At 59.5% G+C, this 20,572-nt stretch overlaps 1 protein-coding gene across 1 annotated transcript in view; it reads right to left on the bottom strand.

Moving 5' to 3' along the window:
- Positions 1 to 8,844: 8,844 nt before the first annotated feature.
- LOC101640374 (kielin cysteine rich BMP regulator) overlaps positions 8,845 to 20,572 on the bottom strand; it is a 25,905-nt gene continuing 14,177 nt past the window's right edge. Inside the window, exons 17-40 of the mRNA XM_030885279.1 lie at positions 20,191 to 20,364; positions 20,006 to 20,088; positions 19,793 to 19,892; positions 19,526 to 19,714; positions 19,181 to 19,351; positions 18,258 to 18,434; positions 17,234 to 17,319; positions 16,926 to 17,016; positions 16,378 to 16,460; positions 16,207 to 16,300; positions 15,406 to 15,579; positions 15,100 to 15,182; positions 14,530 to 14,650; positions 12,861 to 12,940; positions 12,578 to 12,677; positions 12,367 to 12,455; positions 12,008 to 12,110; positions 11,794 to 11,936; positions 11,419 to 11,591; positions 11,240 to 11,351; positions 11,058 to 11,159; positions 10,164 to 10,328; positions 9,297 to 9,603; positions 8,845 to 9,158 (exon numbers count right to left, since the gene is read on the bottom strand). Of these exons, the coding sequence (XP_030741139.1) occupies positions 8,845 to 9,158; positions 9,297 to 9,603; positions 10,164 to 10,328; positions 11,058 to 11,159; positions 11,240 to 11,351; positions 11,419 to 11,591; positions 11,794 to 11,936; positions 12,008 to 12,110; positions 12,367 to 12,455; positions 12,578 to 12,677; positions 12,861 to 12,940; positions 14,530 to 14,650; positions 15,100 to 15,182; positions 15,406 to 15,579; positions 16,207 to 16,300; positions 16,378 to 16,460; positions 16,926 to 17,016; positions 17,234 to 17,319; positions 18,258 to 18,434; positions 19,181 to 19,351; positions 19,526 to 19,714; positions 19,793 to 19,892; positions 20,006 to 20,088; positions 20,191 to 20,364 (3,314 nt within the window). The remainder of the gene's footprint in view (positions 9,159 to 9,296; positions 9,604 to 10,163; positions 10,329 to 11,057; positions 11,160 to 11,239; positions 11,352 to 11,418; positions 11,592 to 11,793; positions 11,937 to 12,007; positions 12,111 to 12,366; positions 12,456 to 12,577; positions 12,678 to 12,860; positions 12,941 to 14,529; positions 14,651 to 15,099; positions 15,183 to 15,405; positions 15,580 to 16,206; positions 16,301 to 16,377; positions 16,461 to 16,925; positions 17,017 to 17,233; positions 17,320 to 18,257; positions 18,435 to 19,180; positions 19,352 to 19,525; positions 19,715 to 19,792; positions 19,893 to 20,005; positions 20,089 to 20,190; positions 20,365 to 20,572) is intronic.

Below are 20,572 nucleotides of genomic sequence, written 5' to 3'. Positions count from 1 at the left end.
ACCCTGGAGGAGCCGCTTGGTCGGATCCCGGGGCGCCCCCTCTCTCTGACTCTGGCCCACGCTTGAGGTCAGTCCCTTAGGGGCACCTGGGGGCCCTTTGGCCCCCTGAGGCAGCTCTTGCCCTCGGAGACTCCCCGATGGTGGTCTGCGGAGCTTCTGGGTTTGGGGCTCTGCTGGGCTCTGCTCTCGCCATTGCGCCAGGTCCTGGGAAAGAAGAGGAACCCCCTTTCTGAGCCATTTGCCCTCGGAGCTGGAGGACACCCCCCCCCCCCCCAGGGGCTGACTAGGTTGCAGTGGAGCTCACTTCCTGGTTTCCTGAAACCCGTTTTATGTGGTGTCAGCAGGGCTTCACTGGTGGTGCCCTCTGCCATCTGGTGAGAGGGTCTTACAGATCTATTACTTTCACTGCGCCCCAGCCAACCCCCTCCCAGGCAGAACCTATCCCTGAGACACCCCCCCCTCAGTCTGGGGGGGGGTCTGCCCAGAGCCCTTTAACCCTTTCTGCTTTACCTCTGGGCTTCTCCGTTCCTCAAAGGTATGGCTTTCAGTGAGGTCGGGGTCTTGTGGACAACCTGAAGGAGAAAGACCATGTTGGGAGCCCCACTGCTTATGTCCCAGCCTCCCCCAACAGGCTCCCACATTTGTTCCCACCTGAACTGGATCCCAGAAGTTCCAGGAGTCTCCAAGGTATAGGAGAGGGATGCCTGAACGCAAAGGCCAAACAGTTCCTCATTCCACCTTCTCCCAGCCAAGACAGACACTCCAGAGGGACCCCTGGGTGCTTGGGAGCATGGAAGTCCTATTTGCTGGACCCCTGAGTCCCTCACCATAAGAGCACGCCACTCTGACCAGGTGGACCTATTCAAGCCAGGAGATAGCCAACGTGTGCACCCTGCTTTCCTGTATTAAGGAAGGTCTTTTGGGAGAGAAAAGGTCACGAGAACATTCCGTCTCATTCTCTCATGCAATAAAAACTTGTGTAGAATATCTGCAACAGCAACGAAATGAGTATGTTTTCTTGAACATCAACTTGTTTTTCAAAGAGTTATGTCAAGAACTGTGAAAAGTCTGAGCTGTCGTCTTACTGGGAATTTATTTCTCTGGTACTAATGTTGTCATTGATAGACCTCCGTATTCCCCAAAGACAGCGACTCGTCAATGTTCTGCCATCAGAAATCATCACGAGCTCACTCCTCTTCACCTATGTGGGTGATGGAAAAATTAAGAGCCTGTGGCGTCACCAGATTTTCTTTCCTTTACATTTTGTTGTTGTTGGGGAGAATATACACCAGTCCCAGAGTTTTCACACGTACAATTTAGCCACATTAATGGTATTCTTTGAATCGTGTGGCATCCTCACCCCCCTTTCTGAGTTGCTCCTCCTTCTTAAAACAACGCCCCCCTAAAGTTCCTATCGACTCGCTGGAGATGCTGTTAGCACTTGAATTCCAAATAGCTGGTTCTTCAAAAGTGTACTGCCCAAGACAGATCCTTTCTACACCTTGAGCTAAACTATTGTTGGGCTTTACGAAGACTTCAGGGTGATAAGTTTGGGTTTAAGGTTTTAAAAATATCTTAGGGCAAGAGTTTCAGGCAGAACCTTGAACCGGTTCAAAATGGTTCTGTGATTGCATCGCAAGCAAATCCCTATTCGGACCTGAGTCAGAAACACACAGCGGTGCTGTGCTCTGAGAGCGTGGCCGAGCAACGAGCAATGCCACTTTTGATGTGTTTTGCTCCCCGGCACCCTGACATGAACCCAATCCCGTTCGTCCGGCTCCCAGAATGTTCTTACTACCATTGAGTCAATGCCGATCCTCCAGGACAGGGTAGAACTGCCCCTGTGAGTTTCCCAGACTGTAACTTTATGGGAGTAGGAAGCATGTCTTTCTCCAGACAGAGTGGCTGGTGGCTTCAAACTGCTGGCCTTGAGGATGGCAGCCTAGCACGGAACCTCTATGCCACTAGGGCTCTTCCCGCAGAAGCTAGGAAGATGGATAGTGGCAGGAATTTTGAAGAGCAACATTCTTGGCAGGACTCTGCACAGCAACACACATTCAATCTGATACCGGTCTGCCACCATCTTGGGGGTCAGTCGCAGCTGTTTGCTTCTTAGACCAAAAGAAAAAAAAAAAACACCCAATGCCATACACTGGATCCCAACTCATAGGGACCCACTAGGAAAGATTAGAACTGCTTCATTGGTTTATGAGACTGTCAATCTTGACAGGAGCTGCCAGCCTCCTTTCTCTTGAAGAATGGTTGGAGGGGTTGTACTGCCAGCCTTGCCATGAGCAGCCCGACCCTTGACCCACTGCATCACCAGGTTCCTTGTTTATTTCTGTGATAATTAGGTTTTGTGTGAACTCCATTGGGCCAAGATGCTCAGTGAGTTGGCAGTTAACACCGAATAACCGCCCCATGATCTGACCTGACACAACGTAGTTACCGCCATCATGGGATCTGCTGTGAGCAGTCGATCGGGTGTAAGCAGGTTACCGTGGAAGGCCACGCTCTGACTCAGAGCACAGCCCTCATGCAATCCATTGAAAGGAAGCTCCTCGGGTGTGACCTGCTTCCAAGCTGCTTGGATGCTGTGAAAAACTCTTGCTTGTTTTCTTTGCCGAGTCTGGATCCTGCGTCTGACTCTCCCTGGTCTCTGGTTCTTCGGACATGAGTCAGATGCCTGCCATGTTGCCTGCCAACTCTGGGCCTCGTCTTTGAACAGTCACCTGACCTTGGATTCCTCGGCTTCTGCAACCACAAACCGGGTTTCTTCCTGCTGTTCTTGGACTCAGCAACTGCCACTGCGACCTGAGTCAGGAGATGTTCCACCCAAAGACCAGACCCATGGACTTGGAACCTGCCCAGCCTGGGACTGCTCCCTTCTCCAACGTGTGAACCATTTCCTTGATGTAAACCTCTCTCTCTGCCCTGTAGAAGCACTGTTGGGTTTGCATCTCTAGAGAATTCTACCCAAGTCGGTGTCCTACTTGAATCAAAATACCATGGGCAGCAGAGTCGGTTGATGTGCAATGTACCCATGGCTGGTGCTCACGATGGGCAATGACTGAAGCAGTTTGAAACCCTGGGTTCAGGGGTTCACCTACCCTCTATGGTTCCAGAAAATCTGCAGTGTCGGATATTTTGAAATTCCATTCCACATCTCTCTCCTGTTGACCAGGATTCTTCTATAGAAACTGGACGAAAATGTCCAGAAATCATAGCTGGGCACCGTCCAGTTCTTCTGGGCCCTTGTAAAGGAGGCAGCTCCACACCCTCCTTCTGTCCCTTTCTCTCCTCCTTCCTCTGGTGCTTCAGGTGACTAGAGCTCACTCAATTACTGGGGCTTGGATGACTGCTGGCAAGCTTTTAAGCCCCCAGGCCCTGAGCAGCCTTATTAACAAATGATATTAGGGTCTGTTTCATTCAGAGCAACAGGCCCAAGGCCCACTGCCTGCTGATTGTCACTGTCACTAGTTGTGATTTCTTCGAGGATGGTGACCAAGTCGATGCGCACTCCGCCCCCCCAGTGCCTGGCGCCAAGGAGCAATAGGTGACCCGGAGCTGTCCCTCCCCCATCTGCCCTGAGCAGTCATTGCAGATCATTTCTGGTACTCTCTTCCCTGAGCCCCAGTAGTCAAAACCAGTTAAGTGGAGCTGGCGCGTGAAAGAAAACCTCCCTGCCCTCCGTGGATGCCCCTGGCATTCTAACAAGGTGGACAATGATAAACAGGTGGACCGGACTTGAGATGACTTCTTGGCCTCTCTCAGTCTAGTCTAGTCACCCCGGCCCCACGGCTCCCCACCCTCCTGCCAGTGTACCAGGTTCCGGTCCTGTAGGAGTGCCCGGGCTTTTCTCACTTGCATCCACGTGGCTCCCGGCTTCATCCAGATCCAGAGCTGCCGATGGGCCCCCCACCTGCTCCCTGCAGGAGCACAGAGCCTGCCTCAGATGCCCCTTGGGGCCCGAGGACTGTGAAGTGGGACGTGTGCCCCAATGTCTGTCTCCCTACCCCAGCAGGCCATGAATCTCCTCCCACACCATTCCCAGCCTCTGAGCCCAAGGTGGCCTCCCACCCCTGCCCCCACCCATGGGTCCTGGGAACTGGAATTTGGAGGCCACCCTTGGCTGTGGGAGGAGAAGGAACAGGGGTCCATGCTTGGCCGTGTCATGGGACAACACCAAGGGGCAGGTGCCTGCGATTCTGGAGGAGAAAGACTCACCTCTCCCGGGGCTGATGATGCTGGTGTGGGGAGTCCCCAGCCGGTGGCAGAGGGGACAGCCTGGGACTCTGCAAAGTCGAAGGTGCCCTAGTCCACAGATCACCTCCTGGGACCCTTCGATCCCGTGTCTGTGGTCAATGCCCTCCCCAAGCCCCCACCATGTGAAGGAGTGTGGGTGGGGTTCCTGGCCGGGGTGAGCCTTCGAACGAGATGACAGCCTTACCAACAACTTGCCTGCAACCTTGGGAGACCCAGGGCTACCAGCCGCGCCACCGACATGGTGAGAGAGCAAACTCGGGTTTGAAGCCGCCATCGGTCAGTTGGAACCATTTGCTCTGCTGTGCCCAGGAGCTGACCTGGCCTCTGTGACAACCCCCAACTACCCCCGCCACACACCCCTTAAGCCAATCTGTAGAAAGAGAGCCCTCTCTGGTGCCGTCCCAGGAGGGAGGCTACATATTTTCAATGCTGGCTGGACATTCCCTCGGTGGTCTCCACTGCCAAGACCTCCTGACCCTGGTTGGCCCCCAGGGGTCCCTACTTCCTAATGCCCACCCTCAAGAAAGGTCCATTCAGACCAGTCCTGGGGGGGGGGCACCGGGGCTGAGGTCAATCTGTGTCTCTGTGCCAGGGGTGCCCAGGGGCACCAGACAAGCCTATTTCCTCACCAGCTGCAAGAGCAAAACACCGAACCTTGAGCTTTCAAACTGATTGGCTCGTGCCAACCGGTGGTAGTTACAGAATTTTGTGTCAACTCAAAGTGCAGCGAGTGGAGTCTAGCCTGCCAATCAGGTCACAGCCTGATGGTACCTCCTTGTGGGTGTGACTTCTTCATAAGGAGGGTCCTGGGAACCTCCCTCCCTACTTCTCTCACTCAGAGACCTGCATGAGCCCTGGGATGCTTCCACCGCCATTGGAACCATAGCTTTTCACCCACCAGCCAGTGATCTTCCTGCGTTTAGCATCATTGCACATGGCTGCGTGAGTCTGAAGAGGGACTTGTGGACTCAGATCGGACTTGAGTTGGACTGGGCTGGGATGTTTTCCTGATGTATGATGACTTCTTGATCTAAAACTCTTTCTTCCACATACATGAGTGTCATTGGGTTTGTTTCTCTAGTCGACCCGGCCTAACACACAACCCCCCATGGTAGGGAGCGGCACTGCCCCGCGGGGGTCCTTGGCTGCAATATTGGCAGAAGCAGACTGCCAGCCATTTCTTCTGCAGCACCGCCAGGTAGGTCCCTGCTGCCACCCATTAGGTCAACAAAACTCTGCAAACGCACTGCCAATCGAGTCTATTTTGACTTATAGCGACCTTCTTGGACAGGGCAGAAGGGTCTCAGAAGAAATCCACAGGAGCAGAAACCTCATCTTTCTCCATGAGGTCAGGTGGTTTCCACCTGCTGACCTTGGGGCGTAGGCTACACGATCAGGTTACTAGAGGAGCACAAATGGCTTGAGCCCCCAAGGCGGCCCAGAGACTTCTCTGGTTTCACCGCACAGGCAGTCGCTGACAAAGCTGGCAGCAGGCTCTGTGGGCCAGGCCCAGGGCTAACCCGCTACCCGCTGCACTGAGCTCACCTCCTCCTTCCTCAGAGGGAGATCCTGTATCTGCTGGTTTCTATTTTCACAGCTGAGGGGGTGGGGGGTGGGCCAGGCAGACTCACAGGGGGCATCTGGCCCATGTTCCTCCATTGCAGAGGCCCCCAACCTCGCCCCACTCACAGGCTGCTGGGAGGCCCCTCCCATCCTGCCACAGGGCTTGTCTCGCTGGTTTCCCCCACGCTGGGCCCGTGGGTTCTTCAGGCAGCAGAACTGGGCCCTGGGAGGCCAGAAGAGGCTCAGCCCTGCCCCAGTCAGCAGTTCCAGGTCCCACAGCAGCTGCAGGAAGACCAGGTGCCAGCGGTGAGGGGCATTGTGCCCCCCGGCCCTCTCCGCCCTTGGCCATAGTCCTGGGTGGCCCTACCTGCTCCTGGGCCCGCCACCTCCGCTCCATCTCCAGCAGTACTGTGGGCAGCTCCAGCCCTGGGGGGCAGCCCTGGCTCTCTTGCCCCTGAGGGCGACAGCCTGACTGCTCTGTCCCCTGCCCCAGCACAGCCCGAAGCTGGCCCAGGTCTGCAGAGCGCTGGAAGAGGCTCTGGTACAATGCCGAGGCCTGCTCTGGGGTACAAAGGAGCCCCAGGCCCCCGGGTGAGGTGGCCTGCTCCATGAGGCAGGGGCTGGGACAGACGTCCCCTCCCAGAGGACCAGGAGCTTCGGACCAGGAGCCAGCAGGAGACAAAGGCGTCTGATCTCATTAATGCAGGACCTGGAACCTGAGCTGGGCGTCCACACTGGTGTGGTTCTGACATGGGCTTCTTGGTCCTGGCGGGGCAGTTGCCTTGGGAGCACGTACAGCAGGTGTGTGCACATATGTACGTGCTCCTGTTCCTTCAGCATCTCAGCCGAGCAGCCGAGCTCACTCTGTGGAAATGTAGCCCTGACGGCCGCAGCTCTCCCTGAGCAAGACCCGGGCTGCTGTGTCCATACATCCTCGAGTGAAGCAGTGCTACAAGTCATTTGCTACGACTGTCCCCACGCATCCAAACTCAGTCCCACGTTTCCCCTCGCAAGAGGACAGGTGGCCGTGATGAACAGGCTCTGGGACAGGGAGCTTGGGCCATTCCAAACCCAGGAAGTAAGGGTGCCTGCTCCAGGCTGCCTGCCCATCTAATCTTGGAAGCATGCCAGCCTACCCCCGAGACTGCTCCAGGAAAGAGGAGAAGATGCCCTCCCTGCTGGCTGAGAGGAGAGAGTGGGTCACCAAGGTGGGGCTGAGAGAGCAGGGCTACCTCCCGGAAGCGTGATGCCCTCTGATGTAAGTGTGGTAGTTACATAATCTGGTGTCAATGTGGAACTGGAGAGGATTAAGAGTGAAGGGGTGGAGTCTAGGTTGTCAATTGGATCATAGCCAATGAGGCCTCTGTGTGGGCATGGCCTTCTCCTGAGTATTCTGGGAAATACGGTATTTTCCTCCTTGGAGGCAGGAGACACGTGTGTGTCTCTCTCTCTCCTCACTCCCTAGGAGACTCTCTACTGACAAGGCTGACTTCCTTCTAGACATCCCTGAGGAGAAGCCACATGCAGACCTCTGGAGCCAGAAGAGCCACATAGAGACCCCGGCAACGCCACTGGACCCAGAGGACTCCCAACCCACCGGCATGTCATCCTCCTGCATTTGGCATCATTGCATGTACTTCGTGAGTTTCAAGAGAGCTTTATAGATTGATATCACACATATGAGCTAATATTAGATTTATGGACTTGATCTGGACTGGGCTGGGATGGTTTCTCAGTATTCAACTGCTCTTGTATATAAAGCTCTTTCTTATACACATATGTGTGTCTATGAATTTGTTTCTCTAGTCTACCCAGACTCACACAGTAAGGAAGTCATAAAGGGACAAGGTGGGGGATGTTTGTGGGGTGTGTCTTCCCCTGGAGGCCTGAGGTTTTCATTCGGGGTGAATAAGAACCCAAGAAGCACCGAGTGGTACAGCGGGCTGTCCTTAGGCACGATCGAGTCAGAGCCACCATGGTGTGAAACAGCGTCCAGCCCTGGGCCACCCTCACTATTGTTCCAACATTGGAGCGCGTGGTTGCAGCCACCGAGTCAAGCTATCTCATCAAGGGTCCTGCTTCTTTTCACAGACCAAGCATGATGTCCCAGGTCCTGGTCCCCCAAACAGCACGCCCACAGTCATGCCCACGAGTCTCGCCAGCCTCACTTACAAGGAGCGTCCTGCCCGTGTTTCTCCCACGGCAGACTGGCTCGTCCTCCATGCAGCCCACGGTGTGTTGAATCACCTCCCCCAACATCATTTCATAGCGAAGGTTCCTAAAACACCGAGGTCATCGAGCCAGGCGGAGAGAAGAGTGGCAATGGGGCTTTTGGCCTAGTTCCCTCTCCACACTAATGTCTGCAGCCTGTGCACCCACTGGGGCTGGGGCCGTGGTGCTTGTGTGTGTGGACACGATGTGCACCGTGTGTCTGCACGGTGTCACGGTTTGTCCTCTCTCCCTGTCCTCACCCCAGCATGCGGTCCTCCTGTCACCGGGGGCCGGGGTGTTGGGGGGCAGGAACACAGCAGGAGCACAGCTCCCCGAATGGAACTGAAAGGAGTGTGGTTCTCTGCATGCACTGAGGATCCTGCCGCAGCCTGGACTCAGAAGGTCCTGCCTGGGAACTCCAGCCCCCTCCCACTCCCCTCCCCCGCCGCCCCATGTCTCTGCCTGAGTACCAGGCTGGGCCAGGACCCCTGGGACCCCCTCCAGCCCTCTGCCCATTGGAGGGTCTCCTGGTCTGTGCGAGATGTCGGGGCAGCCAAGCCAGTGCAGGCAGAAGGTAAGAGTGAACAGAGTCCAGAGCTGAGGGGCCTGGGGCCGCACCCCAGACCATGGGCCCCAGCCGCCCCACCCCTATGGCCCAGGAAGACAGGTACACACCAGGAAGTCTGGGCAGGCCTAGAGTTTATTGCTGGGGGTTCCACACAAGGGGGCCTGGAGGACCCTGCAAACCTCCCCCACCCCAGGTGCCCCTCCCAGCTCGGGTCAGGATGGGAGGCCGAGGGAGAGTCAAGGGGAGACTTCAGCCAGAAGTTCTGCTGCGTGTCTTCCTGGTTCAGGGGGCTCCCGCGGGCCCCCGTTGGGGCTGGGCGGTGTGCTGGCTGGTGGGTCCCCAGTGAGCTGGACTGGGGGGCAGTCCTCAGGGGGGATGCAATGAGCCTCATGTTCCACCAGGCCTGCAGGGCACTGGCAGCCCGGCACGCAGGGTCTCACGCAGTGGGCGGCCAGCTCCCCCAGGGGGACATGCCGGTTGAAGCAGGTGCGGGGACAGGGCGGGCCACACTCGTCGAACACGAAGCCGCGGTCCAGGGGGCAGCCCACCACTGCAGAGAGCGAGCGGAAGCATGGGTCGTGGGCCAAGGTCCACCCCCACGGCCTCCAGCTTCCAGTGCCCACTCTGCCCAGACCGGAGCCCTGGGTCTGCCCTTCCCCCAAGGGGTACGATTGCCCCTCACTCTCACCGCAGAGTGTGGGGCTGCGCCAGACGGGCGTCACGCCTGCCTGGCGGCAGTGGCTGGCATAGGCTTCCAGGGCTTCACAGAGGCAGGAGTCTGCGGAGGGGCCGGGCCCGCAGGCGCACAGGTCATAGACGCAGGCAGCGAAAAAGGGCTCCGGAGCCACTACGGCGTGGCAGCGAGTGAACGGGGCGGACTTCAGCGCAGCACACCGGGCATTGGCCTCCCTGCGGCCACGGTAGCCGGCTGCCCGGCATGGATCCACCTCTCTACCCTTGACACAGGGCCGGCCAGGCCCGGGCCCCTCGAGGACCTAGATGGGATGTGTGATGGAGACACTGGGGGTCACCCGAGGAGTTAACCCTGAAAGCTCCATTCTAAGACTTTCCGTGGAACAGTGGTTCAGCCTTGGAAACCTCACTCCCAGGCCGGAAGCACACCTCCCTTTCCTTGTCTCCATTTGCCCAAGGTCACAGCCAGTGCATGCCAACACAGAATTAGGGCCTGGGGGTGTGGGGGGGTGGGGAGGATCTGGGGACCAGGCCCCTTCTAACAGATCCCCCTGCCTTCCCCAGCAGAGGACAGGCAAAACCACTGCTCAACCAACTCACAGCCATCGGGGTGCCGGCTCACAGCGACCCTATGGGCCAGTCTAGAACTGCCCGTGGGCGTTCTGAGGCTGTCAGTCTTGATGGGAGTCACACCTCAGGTTATTAGCCCACCTTGTAATCCACTATGCCATCAGGGCTCCCCTCATGACAGGCATGGGCCCCCAACACACCCCGCATGTCCAAACTCCATCCAATGCTGCCCTCCCATTCCAGGGGGCTGTTCCAAGGTTCACGCCCCACCCCCTGCACTGCGCTCCCTCACCTGCCAGCTGTTCCCAAACGCAGCTTCCGTGGGCAAGAGCAGCCCCGAGGGGGCCTGCAGGTCATCCTGGGTAAAGCCATTGAAGTTCCCACAGAGTCCACAGGTCTGGCCACGGTAGGAGCCGGGCACCCTCACCTCCACCTGGGACTGGCCGTCCCATAGCACCTGTGCAGAGAGGCCTGAGGCTGGTGAAGGGGAGGGACCACGGAGTCCAAGGCCAGCAGGGTCCCTTTTGGGGTCAGCCTGAGCCTCCTGGGGAGGACAGTAGATGGCAGAGGCTCCCATGGCCAGCCACCCAGCCCTTGAGGGCCCTGGGCCCGCAGGACAGTGTGAAGTATGCTGGCTGCTCCTGGGTGTGGGCGTCTGCTCCCCAGGCCTCCTGAACTGCACCCCAGGGAAAACACACCCTCTGCAGTAGCCAAAGGACTGGGCTACTCACTAGATTTGGGCTGGTGGTTCAAAACCACCCAGAGGCGCCTCAGAACCGGGGGCTGGCAATGGGCGCCTGGAGGGTCACAGCCCTGGAGCCCCTATGGGCTGCAGCCAACTAGAAAGCAATTAGCATCTGTTTTGCTGGGGGTGTGGGAGGAGATGGACTCTTGTACGTGAGGTTAAAAGGAACCTCCAGTCCTGTTTGAGGCTTCCCCACTAACCCCTCACCCATTTCACAGGTGAGGAAACTGAGGCACCCAGAGCGTTGGTGACTAGCTGAAGAGCCCCAGTAAATTGATAGCTGAGCCAAGAGTAGAAACTAGACTGAGAACTACTCTCTCCCTCCCACCCTCCCTCCCTCCAGTCCGCAGAACTCTGTCACTCCCAAGGGAAGCCCTGTAGGTAGGGGCACCCCCCACCCACCCCCATACCCACAGATGCCCAAACTTGGACTGGAGGCACCTGGAGACCGGGCTGGGCGTGCAGGATCACCGTGCTGCCCCGCAACTCCACATATAGTAGCGATTCCCGCAGGAAGGGTAGGGTCACTGGGTGGCCGTCCACCTGCAGGTGGGACACAGAGGGACCTCATCAGGGACAGGCCACACCTTGGACCCACTTCCCCCCAGCCTGCTGCTACTCACCGTGACCTGCTGGCCCTGAAGCAGCCGCACACTCACACCTTCCAGCAGCACCGACACCTCCTGAGTCCAAGACACGCCTCTCCGGCCACGGTCATTGTTGGTCACCTGGACACTAAGGGCTTCAGGGATCAGTAAGTGACAACCCAGGGGGCTGGGGAGACGGGCAGGGGGTTGCCCACCTGAAGTCCCCTCCGTGACAGTCCTTGGCCAGCACGTAGCTGCAGCCGCCTTGAAAGTGCAGCAGGCGGCCATCGAAGGTGCGATAGTGTGGGTCTCCGAAGGCCATGCAGGAGGCGGGCCGAGGCAGGCAGCGTGGGCAGCAGCTGCCAGGACTCAAGGCAGGCACCTCGTCCTGGCCCGGCCCCAGGCCCGGTCAGACACAGGCCACCACAGACCCTCCCCGAAGGACCCAAGGCTTTTCAGGATGACCGGGCCTCCCCTCTGCGCTCCCAGGCCGACTATGAGCTGGTCCCCGGCTCCCAGCTCTTGCCCTCTGCAGCCAGGGTCCCACCAAGCGGGACACCCACACACCCACCCGAGGCCACGCCACTCACTGGGCCACAGGAGAACAGTGGACAGCGTTGGCTCTGGCATCGAACGGTACCAGCCAAACAGGAGCAGCTGGTGCAGGCGTCCACAGCCCAGCGCTCTCCGGAGGCCACCTCCTGGCCCTGGTGCTCACAGGATGGAGAGGGGGCTACAGGGGTGCTGGAAGGTTAGTGGGCATCCCCACTGTGGGTTGCCCCCAACCCACGGTCCTGGCCGCACCTTGGCATCGCTGGCAGCAGCTGCCGGCCTCATGCCCCTGCGCCCAGCCTTCGGGGCAGGCGAGGGCCTGGCACTCCTCCAGTTGGCACTCCACGTGGCCCCGCTAAGGACAGATGGTGTTGTTCTGGGGGGCTCCTGCAGGCCCCAGGGGTCCCTAGCCTCACAATAGTGGCCCTCCCTCTCCTGGATTAAGAGCTGAGACCGCAGCTCCCCCTCTCTCCTGGTCCCAGCCTGCTACCCTGTTCGAGTGGGACCAGAAACCCAGCCCCCAGGGCTCCTCACCCACAGGGGCACCTTTCCTAAATAGCTCCAAGGCCCCATTGCCCACCCCGACTCACACGTCGCCCACCCCGACTCACACGGCAGCTGCAGGTGATGCAGGGGTTTCTGGGGTCCCGCCAGCTCTGCCCATCTGCTACTCGCCGGCCCTCAGCCTCCACCACACAGTCTAAAAGGAAGAAGTGGCCCCGGAGGCAGGGTCCCCCAAGTCAGCCACTGAAGTCCAGGGTCCTACACTCTGCATAGCCCCTCCCCAGCCCTGCCCACCTCCCTCTGGCTCAAGGTCCTTACCAAGACACACAGGACAGCAGCTCCCAGGGGGTGTATGGTGCTCTGAGGGGGGGCAGTGGAGCTCAGGACAGGCCCGGTGAACACAGAGCCATGTCAGGTCCTGGGGAGGGGGTGGCATGTAATGCTGGGAGTTAGAAGGAGGCAGCAGGATTGGGTGGGGCAGGACTGAGGTGAACCTGACATTCAGTATGGGGGGCAAATGTTGGGGTGATTGGGGCGAGGAGGAAGAGGAGGGCTTCCTGAGAGTCGCCAGGGCTGGGTGGGGGGCGTGCCGGACACTCACCTGGCAGTGACAGGTATAGCAGGGGTTTGGTGGAGCCAGCTCAGAGCCCAGGAGGCCATCAGTACAGTTACTCAGTGCTTCTGTGAGGGTAAAAACGGGGGTGGGGGTTGGGGGGGCCGCTGCGGGGAGCAGGGCTCAAAAGTGCAGCCACCGCACCCCCACAGTTTGATGCTGACTTCTAGGGCCCTGGGCATGCCCAATGTCCCAGCATGCTGCTCGGGGGAGCCCCAGTCCTGTTCCTTTTGGTCCAGCAAAAGAAAAGCCTGTACTTTTCCCAAGGAACATCGTTGGCCTATGAGATCCCAAAACCAAGCTTTTGCTGTCCATTCCGACCCACAGCGGCCCCGTGTGTGTCAGAGGGGAACTGCACTCTGTAGGGTTTTCAGTGGCTGTGATCTTTGGGGCCCAAGCCCTGGTGGTGTAGTGGTTATGCTCTGAGCTGCTAACAACGAAGTCAGCAGTTTGAAACCACCAGCCGCTCCTTGGGAGAAAGTCAGGGCTTTCTATTCCAGTGAAGAGCTACAGTCTTAGAAACTCACAGGGCAGGTCACTAGGAGTCCACATCAACTCCATCGCAACAACCTTTTAAAAAAATCTTACACTAGTTTGTTTTTTCTCCCAGGGTACCTTGAGGGTTTAGGGACCTGGCAGCTAGTCTCCTTTCAACTTCCCTCATACTGCCTGCCCGAGCAGCACCCACCCACCAACCCACCGCCATCGAGTCAATTCTGACTCACAGTGGCCCCAGGAAGGGTAGAACTGCCCCTGTGGGTTCCCCAGGCTCAAGTCTCTCCCATGGGAGAGATGGTCTCATCCTGCTCCCTTGGAGCAGCTGGTGGGTTTGAATTACACATCTTTGGGTTAGCAACTGAGCCCTTTAACCCCTGCGCCATGAAGTCTATTGACCGGGGGCCATACAGTGGGTGCTTGAGAAACATCAGTCCTCTCCTAGCCAGAGACACTTCCTGACAAGTGCGGATTGACTAGCCCTCCCTTCCCATCCCCACCACAACCATCCAGCCACGCACAACTGTTGCCCCACAGCGTCACCTGCTGGGAAGACGGCTCCACAGGCCTCCCCATTCCTGCCTAACATGCCAGGTCTTCCCCCCAAATCCTCTAGGGTCAGAGGAGTGTGTGGCAGTTGTACCTTTTTATTTACACCCATTTGTCCAAAGACTAGGGGTCCTGGTGGCTCTGCCCAGTAAGTGTTGGATTGCTAATCGAAAGGTGATCGGTTCAAACCCACCAGCTACCCCCAGGAAGATGGATGAAGCTGTCAGGTACCATAAAGATGTGCAAAGCCTTGGAAATCCATCAAGAACTGACCAAAGTCCTGGGGCCCAGGGGTGAAACTCTGAGCTCCTAACCCCGAGGGAGAAAGACCTGGTGTCTGTTCCTATAAGGATTCAACTCACTGCCTCAGAGTGAGCAGATCCCGGCTCATAGTGAGCCTACAGGATGGAGCAGAAAGGAGACCAACAGGTCTGTGTCCCATGGAATGACTGGTGGGTGAGAACCTCCAACCTTTGGGTTAGGGGTCAGGAGCTTTCACTGCTGTGAAAGGGCTCCTCCCATCAGATGACAGCCTAGCATGTTCTAGGCGCATCCACTCTGCCATACAGGATATCCCTTGAGTCGGAACCAGCTGGACTGCCCCTGGACTTACCGGCACAGGTCGGGCAGCAGTGCTGGGGCCCAGCGGGCAGGAGCTGGCTCAGAGGGCAGCCCACCAGGCTGGGGCACTGCCGACGGTGACAGCGTAAGCTGGGGGAGCCCTCCGGCTGTAGCTACAAGAACCAGTGATGGGGTGGGTCCCCAGCCGTGGGGGGCCAAGAGCTCCCCTCTTCCTGGATTCCAGGTACACATCTGCCAGCTGCACCCTTCCAGACTTGCTTAGAATCCTTCTAGTCTCTTGGGCCTGAATGCCATGTGGCCTTTGACCTTCTCACGGCTTAATCTGGGACCACCTGCCTTCCCTGGATCCCCTCTCAAAGCCGATCCCTCAGGGGTGGGGGAGGTGGTGGCTCCCTTATCAATTCCTACACACATGCCCCTGCCTTCTGACCACCACCTCTTTTCCACACCACTGTCTCACCCCAGACTTCCCTGCTGCCCAGCTCTTCACCCACCCCACCCCCAGCTGGCTACATGGGTATATCCTACCTCTGACCCCATAGTGTCCCCTCTGTCCCCTCTCTGCACACTGACACCCCCAGCCCAGGCCCCCTCAGCCTACCTCGCAGATGCACACTTCGCAGGGGTCTGCTCCTGGATGGAAGCTCTCCCCTGGCTCATACTTCCGGCCTTTGTGCTCACAGCCTGGGGCATGGGGGAGAGGGCCAGGCCAGGGCACCTTCATGGGGGCAGCCCGACCAGAGAGTGGGTCCCCAAGGGGTTGGGATGGTGCAAGATTGGAGGCCCCTTTTCTCTGTAGCCCAGAGAGGGGCCCCTGGGTGGGACAGGGCAGGAGGCCAGGTTGGGGCAGGGTCCATTGGGAGCTACCTCCCTGTTCCCTCCCACGACCACCCCCAGTTCCCAGCACCAGGGCATCGAGGGCAGCAGTCTCCAGGCCCCTGGTGGGGCTGGGCACAGGAGTTGACACACTGGATGCGGGCACAGGTGACAACGCCCTCGTGGCACATGCAGGAGGAGCAGGGGTCATCAGGGGGCACCCAGCTACTGCCTTCAGGGTGCTCCTCCCCACGAGCCAGGCAGCCTGTGGTCAGGGAGGCAGGGCTCAGCTAGGAGTCTTGAGGCCAGCCTTCTCACCCCATGGTCAGCAGGGGCTGTGGGTACCAGGAGGGGGGATGCAGGGGTGTGGTGGTGGGTCCCCTGTCTGTGGGAATGGGGCAACATGGCGGAAAGACTGTGGAGACCCTGGAGCCCCCCTCTCTCTCCTGCTTCAGACCCAACCCCAGGCAGGGACAGTCAGGGGCAGTGCCCCAAACAGCAGCTCCGGGCCCTGAGCGCCCAGGCCTCAGCCCCCTGTCTGTTAGATGAGGGCCTCCTCTGTCGGCCAGGTGAGGCCGGCGAAGTCAGGCTCACACTCAGCCAACCAGCCTCGATGCCCCTCTGGAATCTACTGGTAGGCCTGAAGGGCAGTGGCCTCCTCTGGGAACTGAGTACAAGGCTAGCATCTATCTGGCGAGGGCTGAGGGGCTGGGGGAGTGCTCCCCAAAGGTTGACTGTTAGGAATGAGGTGGGCTGGGTGAGGGCCAGTTTTGAGGGGTCTCTAGCCAGCACCTGGGAGTGGGACGCAGGGCAGGACTGAGGTGGGCAAGGGGTGTGGGGCGTCAGGAGGCTGGAGGAGGGCAGGGGGTGACCCAAGGAGGGGTGGACATACCTCTGCAGCGAGGACAGCAGGCATTCTGTTCTGTGACCTGCAGCGGGCAGGGCAGGGGCGGGCATTGCAGCCTCACACAAGTGACCTGGCCAGCCTGTGGGAGACGCAGAGTCAGCAGCCACCTCTCCAGCCTGTCCGGGGCCCAGCCCCTCAGCCACCTCCCGGCCATACCTGACAGTGGCACCGTTCACAGCTTCCAGTGGGTCCCTCAAACTCCTCCCCGTCCTGGTGTTGCCGGCCCCCCAAGGTGCAGCCTGTGGAGATATTCCTGGGTGGAGAGGCTGGTTCAACCCCTGCCTGCCCAGCCTCCACCTGGCAGGGATAGGGGTGGAGGGGAGTGTTGAACTGTGTGCCCCCCTCCCTCCAAAATACGTGTTTGAATCCTAACATCCTAACCTTGTAGCTGTTAGAACCCCATTAGGGAATAGAGGGTTTCTTGTTACTGTAATGAGGAGCTCAGCCTAGAGTGTGTGTCTTTAACCTCAAGCCCTGTGAGGTCTGAAAAGGTGGCTGGACTAGACACAAAGACACCAGAAACAAACGGGAAGGAGAGATGCCCAGGCCCCCCAAACCCACTGTGCTGGAGAAACACCCCAGCCAAGCAGATGGGAGCTGGAGCCCTGTACTGGGCCTGGGAGGGAGCCCGGAATCACCCCCCTGTGGATTTCTCTTGGGGCATGCCCTAGACACCCAAGACGGAGGGGCGGGGCGGGACTCACTGTGGCAGACCGGGCAGGAGCAGGGCCCTGGTGAGGGGTGGAGGCAGGCAGCTGGGGGGCAAGGCTTCTTCTGGCAGCTTACGGAACCTCCCTGTGGAGAGAAGTCGCCCTGCCACTTCTGACACCGCTGTGGCGCCGTAACACTCTTAAAGCAGGCTGCACCCCTCTCTGCTCTGGGGTAGGCCCCAGCACCAACTGCCTTACCCCCTCCCCCAGCCTGGTTCACTAGCCGTCACCGGCACAGCACACCCCCTTGGGACCTGGTCAGAGAAGAGGGGTTACCTTGAGCGCCCCAGTGGCCACCTCACCTGGCAGATGCAGACGGAGCAGGTGGGGTCAAGTGGGTCAGGAAAGGTCTCTGTAGAGGCCACAGTGACCCCATGATAGAGGCATCCTGGGAGAGAAGGGTCACTCTCAAGTTGCCCATCAGGGACACACACACACACACACAAGTGAGGCCTGATGGCTTCTACCAACGCCTTGGCAGTCATATGTTTGGGGGCAGGGGGATGAGAGCGGGCAGAGACCTCAGCCAGGCCCCCCTCCCCATAAAAGGGCTGGAGGGCGGGGAGGGGGGGGTGTTGGGAGAAGCCAAGAGGAAGAGCTGCATATCCACTCGTGGACTCGGCTCTGGCGCGGCCGTCATAGTGACTCTGTGGGCTCCCCCCACCCCGTAGGGCGACCCTGGCCTGGATCTTCAGGAAGCTGACTGCCCTGTCTGAGTCCTGTGGAGCAGCTGGTGGGTACTAACTGCTGACCACTATGCCACCAGCAAAACCAAATAACCACGGGCTACCAAGCAAATAACGCGGCCGTCATAGTGACCCTGTGGGCTCCCCCCGCCCCGTAGGGCGACCCTGGCCTGGATCTTCAGGAAGCTGACTGCCCTGTCTGAGTCCTGTGGAGCAGCTGGTGGGTAGAGCCCCCAAAGCTCAGTTAGCACCTGAGCTCTTGGCCATCAGGCCACCTAGAGATGGACAGTAAGGGCCTATGGGCTGGGCACAAGGGGGCAGTGAGGGGATCGTACGACTGGAGGGAAAGCAGAGGGCGGGCTGGGCCAGGGGAGCGCATTCTGGACTCCACAGAGGCCCAGGAGGGGGCTTGGCCAGGCGGGGGCAGGAGACAGGGCAAGAGCAGGACACCTCTGGCACAGAACGCCATGGTCTGGCATGAGGTGGTGGCAGAGCAGCGTAGCTGGGTCTGATGGAGATGGGCCTGAGAAGCAGCCCGGGGTGTGTGGCCGTGCCTGCCTCAGGGTGCCAGGCTGGGGCCGCTTGGAGCTCCAGGTCGGTTGGTTGGGGAGGGGCGGGTGGGCAGGGCAGCCCTGCCTACCCTGGCAGGTCGGGCAGCAGTGCCCAGACGGGGTGAGTGGGTGACTGCAGCCCAGAGGTTTGCAGGGGCGCCGGTGGCAAGTCACAAAGCCCCCGAGGCAGGTGCAGAGGCTGCAGGGCTCCTGGGGATCCTGGAACTCCTGGCTGCTTAGGAAGGACTCCCCCAAATACTCACAGCCTAGGAGAGAGGAGCAAAAGGGGGTGGAGGCCGCAGTGAAGGGACAGCGGTGACGGGCTCTGAGCCCGGGCCTTCCCCCAGCCAGCCTGCAAATAGCTCCCTGCCCACCCTACAAGGACCCTGAGCCAACAGCCAAAGTCATTGCCACCCAAGGGCAGCGGGAATAGCTGAGACCTCGAGGTCCCCACGCCCCTGCTCATTCCAGACCTTTTGACGAACCCGAACCCGGGATGGAGCAAAGTGGGGCGGGGCAGGGTGGGGGCAGCGGTTAGCCAGCCCTTTGGCCCTCTGAGCAAGCCTTCAAGGCTCAAAGGCTGGGCAGGGAAGCGTTTCTGCCTGGAATTCAATCTTTCTATTTCATGATGTCCACTTTTATGGGCATCCTCTCTTCCTGGCCCACCACTGAAATTTCCATTCCCAGTCTGAGATTAATAACTTCCTTTAAAACAAAACACTTCCTTTCTAAATAAATAAAGTGAAAGCGTTGATTTCAAGGAGAATGTGCGGGACATAAACGGCAGGGGGTGGAGACTACATAGCCAACAAAGGTAAGAGCAGGCTCCACCCTCTCTTTTTGTTACAGAAGTTAAAATCAGGCCAGAGCGGTGATGTAACCTGACCAAGGACACACAGCCAAGAGCTTCCGGGCCAGGAGAAAATCCAGGTGGTCTTCCGGGGCTTTCCTGTGTGTTTAACAATGATGAACAATGGCAGACGGTAGAGCTGAGCCTGGCCCGGCCCCTCACCGTCACAGGCAGGGCAGCAGTCGGCCCTGGCGGGGAAGGGACACAGTGCGGGGGTGCAGGCCTTGGGCTCGCAGCTCACGCTGCCCTCCCAGCAGAGGCAGACGTGACAGGGGTCACTGGGAGAAGGGAAGCTCTCCCCGCTGACCAGCTCCTTCCCCTGGTACAGGCAACCTAGACGGGCGGGGTGGGGGGGTGGCCGGAGTTAGTGCTGGCTTCAGCCAACCCCCCAGGTCCTGCTGACTGTTCCCAGGTTTATACTGAGACCCCCAATGTGGGAGGGGCTGAACTTGGAGGAGAGGGCACAAAGGGGCGAGGAGCCCAGAGGGGGCCTGTTCTGGGCATTACCGTCGCAGGCTGGGCAGCAGGGCCCCTGGCGCGGGTGGGCGCAGGGCGCCGGCGGGCAGGGGAGCCGCTGGCAGGACACAGAACCGTGCAGGCAGAGGCAGCGGCGGCAGGGCTGGCCAGGCGGGGAGAAGGGCTCCAGGTGCCCGGCGGGGGGTGCACCCCCAGGTTGTGGGCAGCTGGCGGGAGCAGCTACAGCCAGAGTGGGCATCAGAGGCTTGGGGTACATGAGGAGGGGCTTGGGGGACTAGGGGGGTCCGAGGGCAAGGCTCCTACCCGGACACCGAGGACAGCACTCTCCCGGTGGCAGGACGGGCTTGGGGCATGACTGTGGTGGGCAGCGGCGGGCCAGGCACTGCACGTGGCCACTCTGCCCACAGACGGGGAGATGGGCACACCAGGTCGAGTCAGCACTGGAGGCCGAGGGGTATGCCCACGCCCTGCCGCCCCATGGCCCCTCTCCTCTCCAGGGCACAGACTCACCAGACAGCGGCACAGGCGGCAGGGGTCAGATGGGTGGGCAAAGTCGGCCCCGTTGGGGTACTCTTTCCCAGCAAAGGCACAGCCTAGGGGAGGGGCAGCCAGAGGCCTGGAAGAGGGCCCCCCAGGGGATGCTGCCCTCCAGATCCTACCCAGCCACCCTGGGAGATCCCCATCCGTGCACCCACCAGTACAGTCATTGTAGCAGCAGGTGCCAGGCAGTGGGTGGGCACAGGGGGCAGGGGGGCAGGCCCGAGGCTGGCAGTGGGCCTGGCCCTCTTGGCACTGGCACTCCTGGCAGGGGTCTCTGGGGTGGGAGAAGCGCTGGCCGTCCACAAAGACCTGTTTCTCCAGGACACAGTCTGGGGCAGGAATGGGGGAGTGACAGCCCCACTGCCCCTGGAGTCCAGTAGGACAGGGGACCCCCTCCCCCAACTTGGCAGGAGGGTACTAGAGGGGGTTCCGTCAACACCGGTGTGGCCATCTGTGGCAGGCGGGGCTCTGTACATGCCCATGCTTCACCTGCAGGTGTGTGTGTGTGTGTGTGTGTGTGTGTGTGTGTGTGTGTGT

The sequence above is a fragment of the Echinops telfairi genome, unplaced genomic scaffold, assembly GCF_000313985.2.
Source record: "Echinops telfairi isolate 266 unplaced genomic scaffold, ASM31398v2 ScPeMD7_23;HRSCAF=83, whole genome shotgun sequence".
Classification (NCBI taxonomy): Eukaryota; Metazoa; Chordata; class Mammalia; order Afrosoricida; family Tenrecidae; genus Echinops; species Echinops telfairi.
This window is presented reverse-complemented; position numbering and strand designations above follow the sequence as displayed.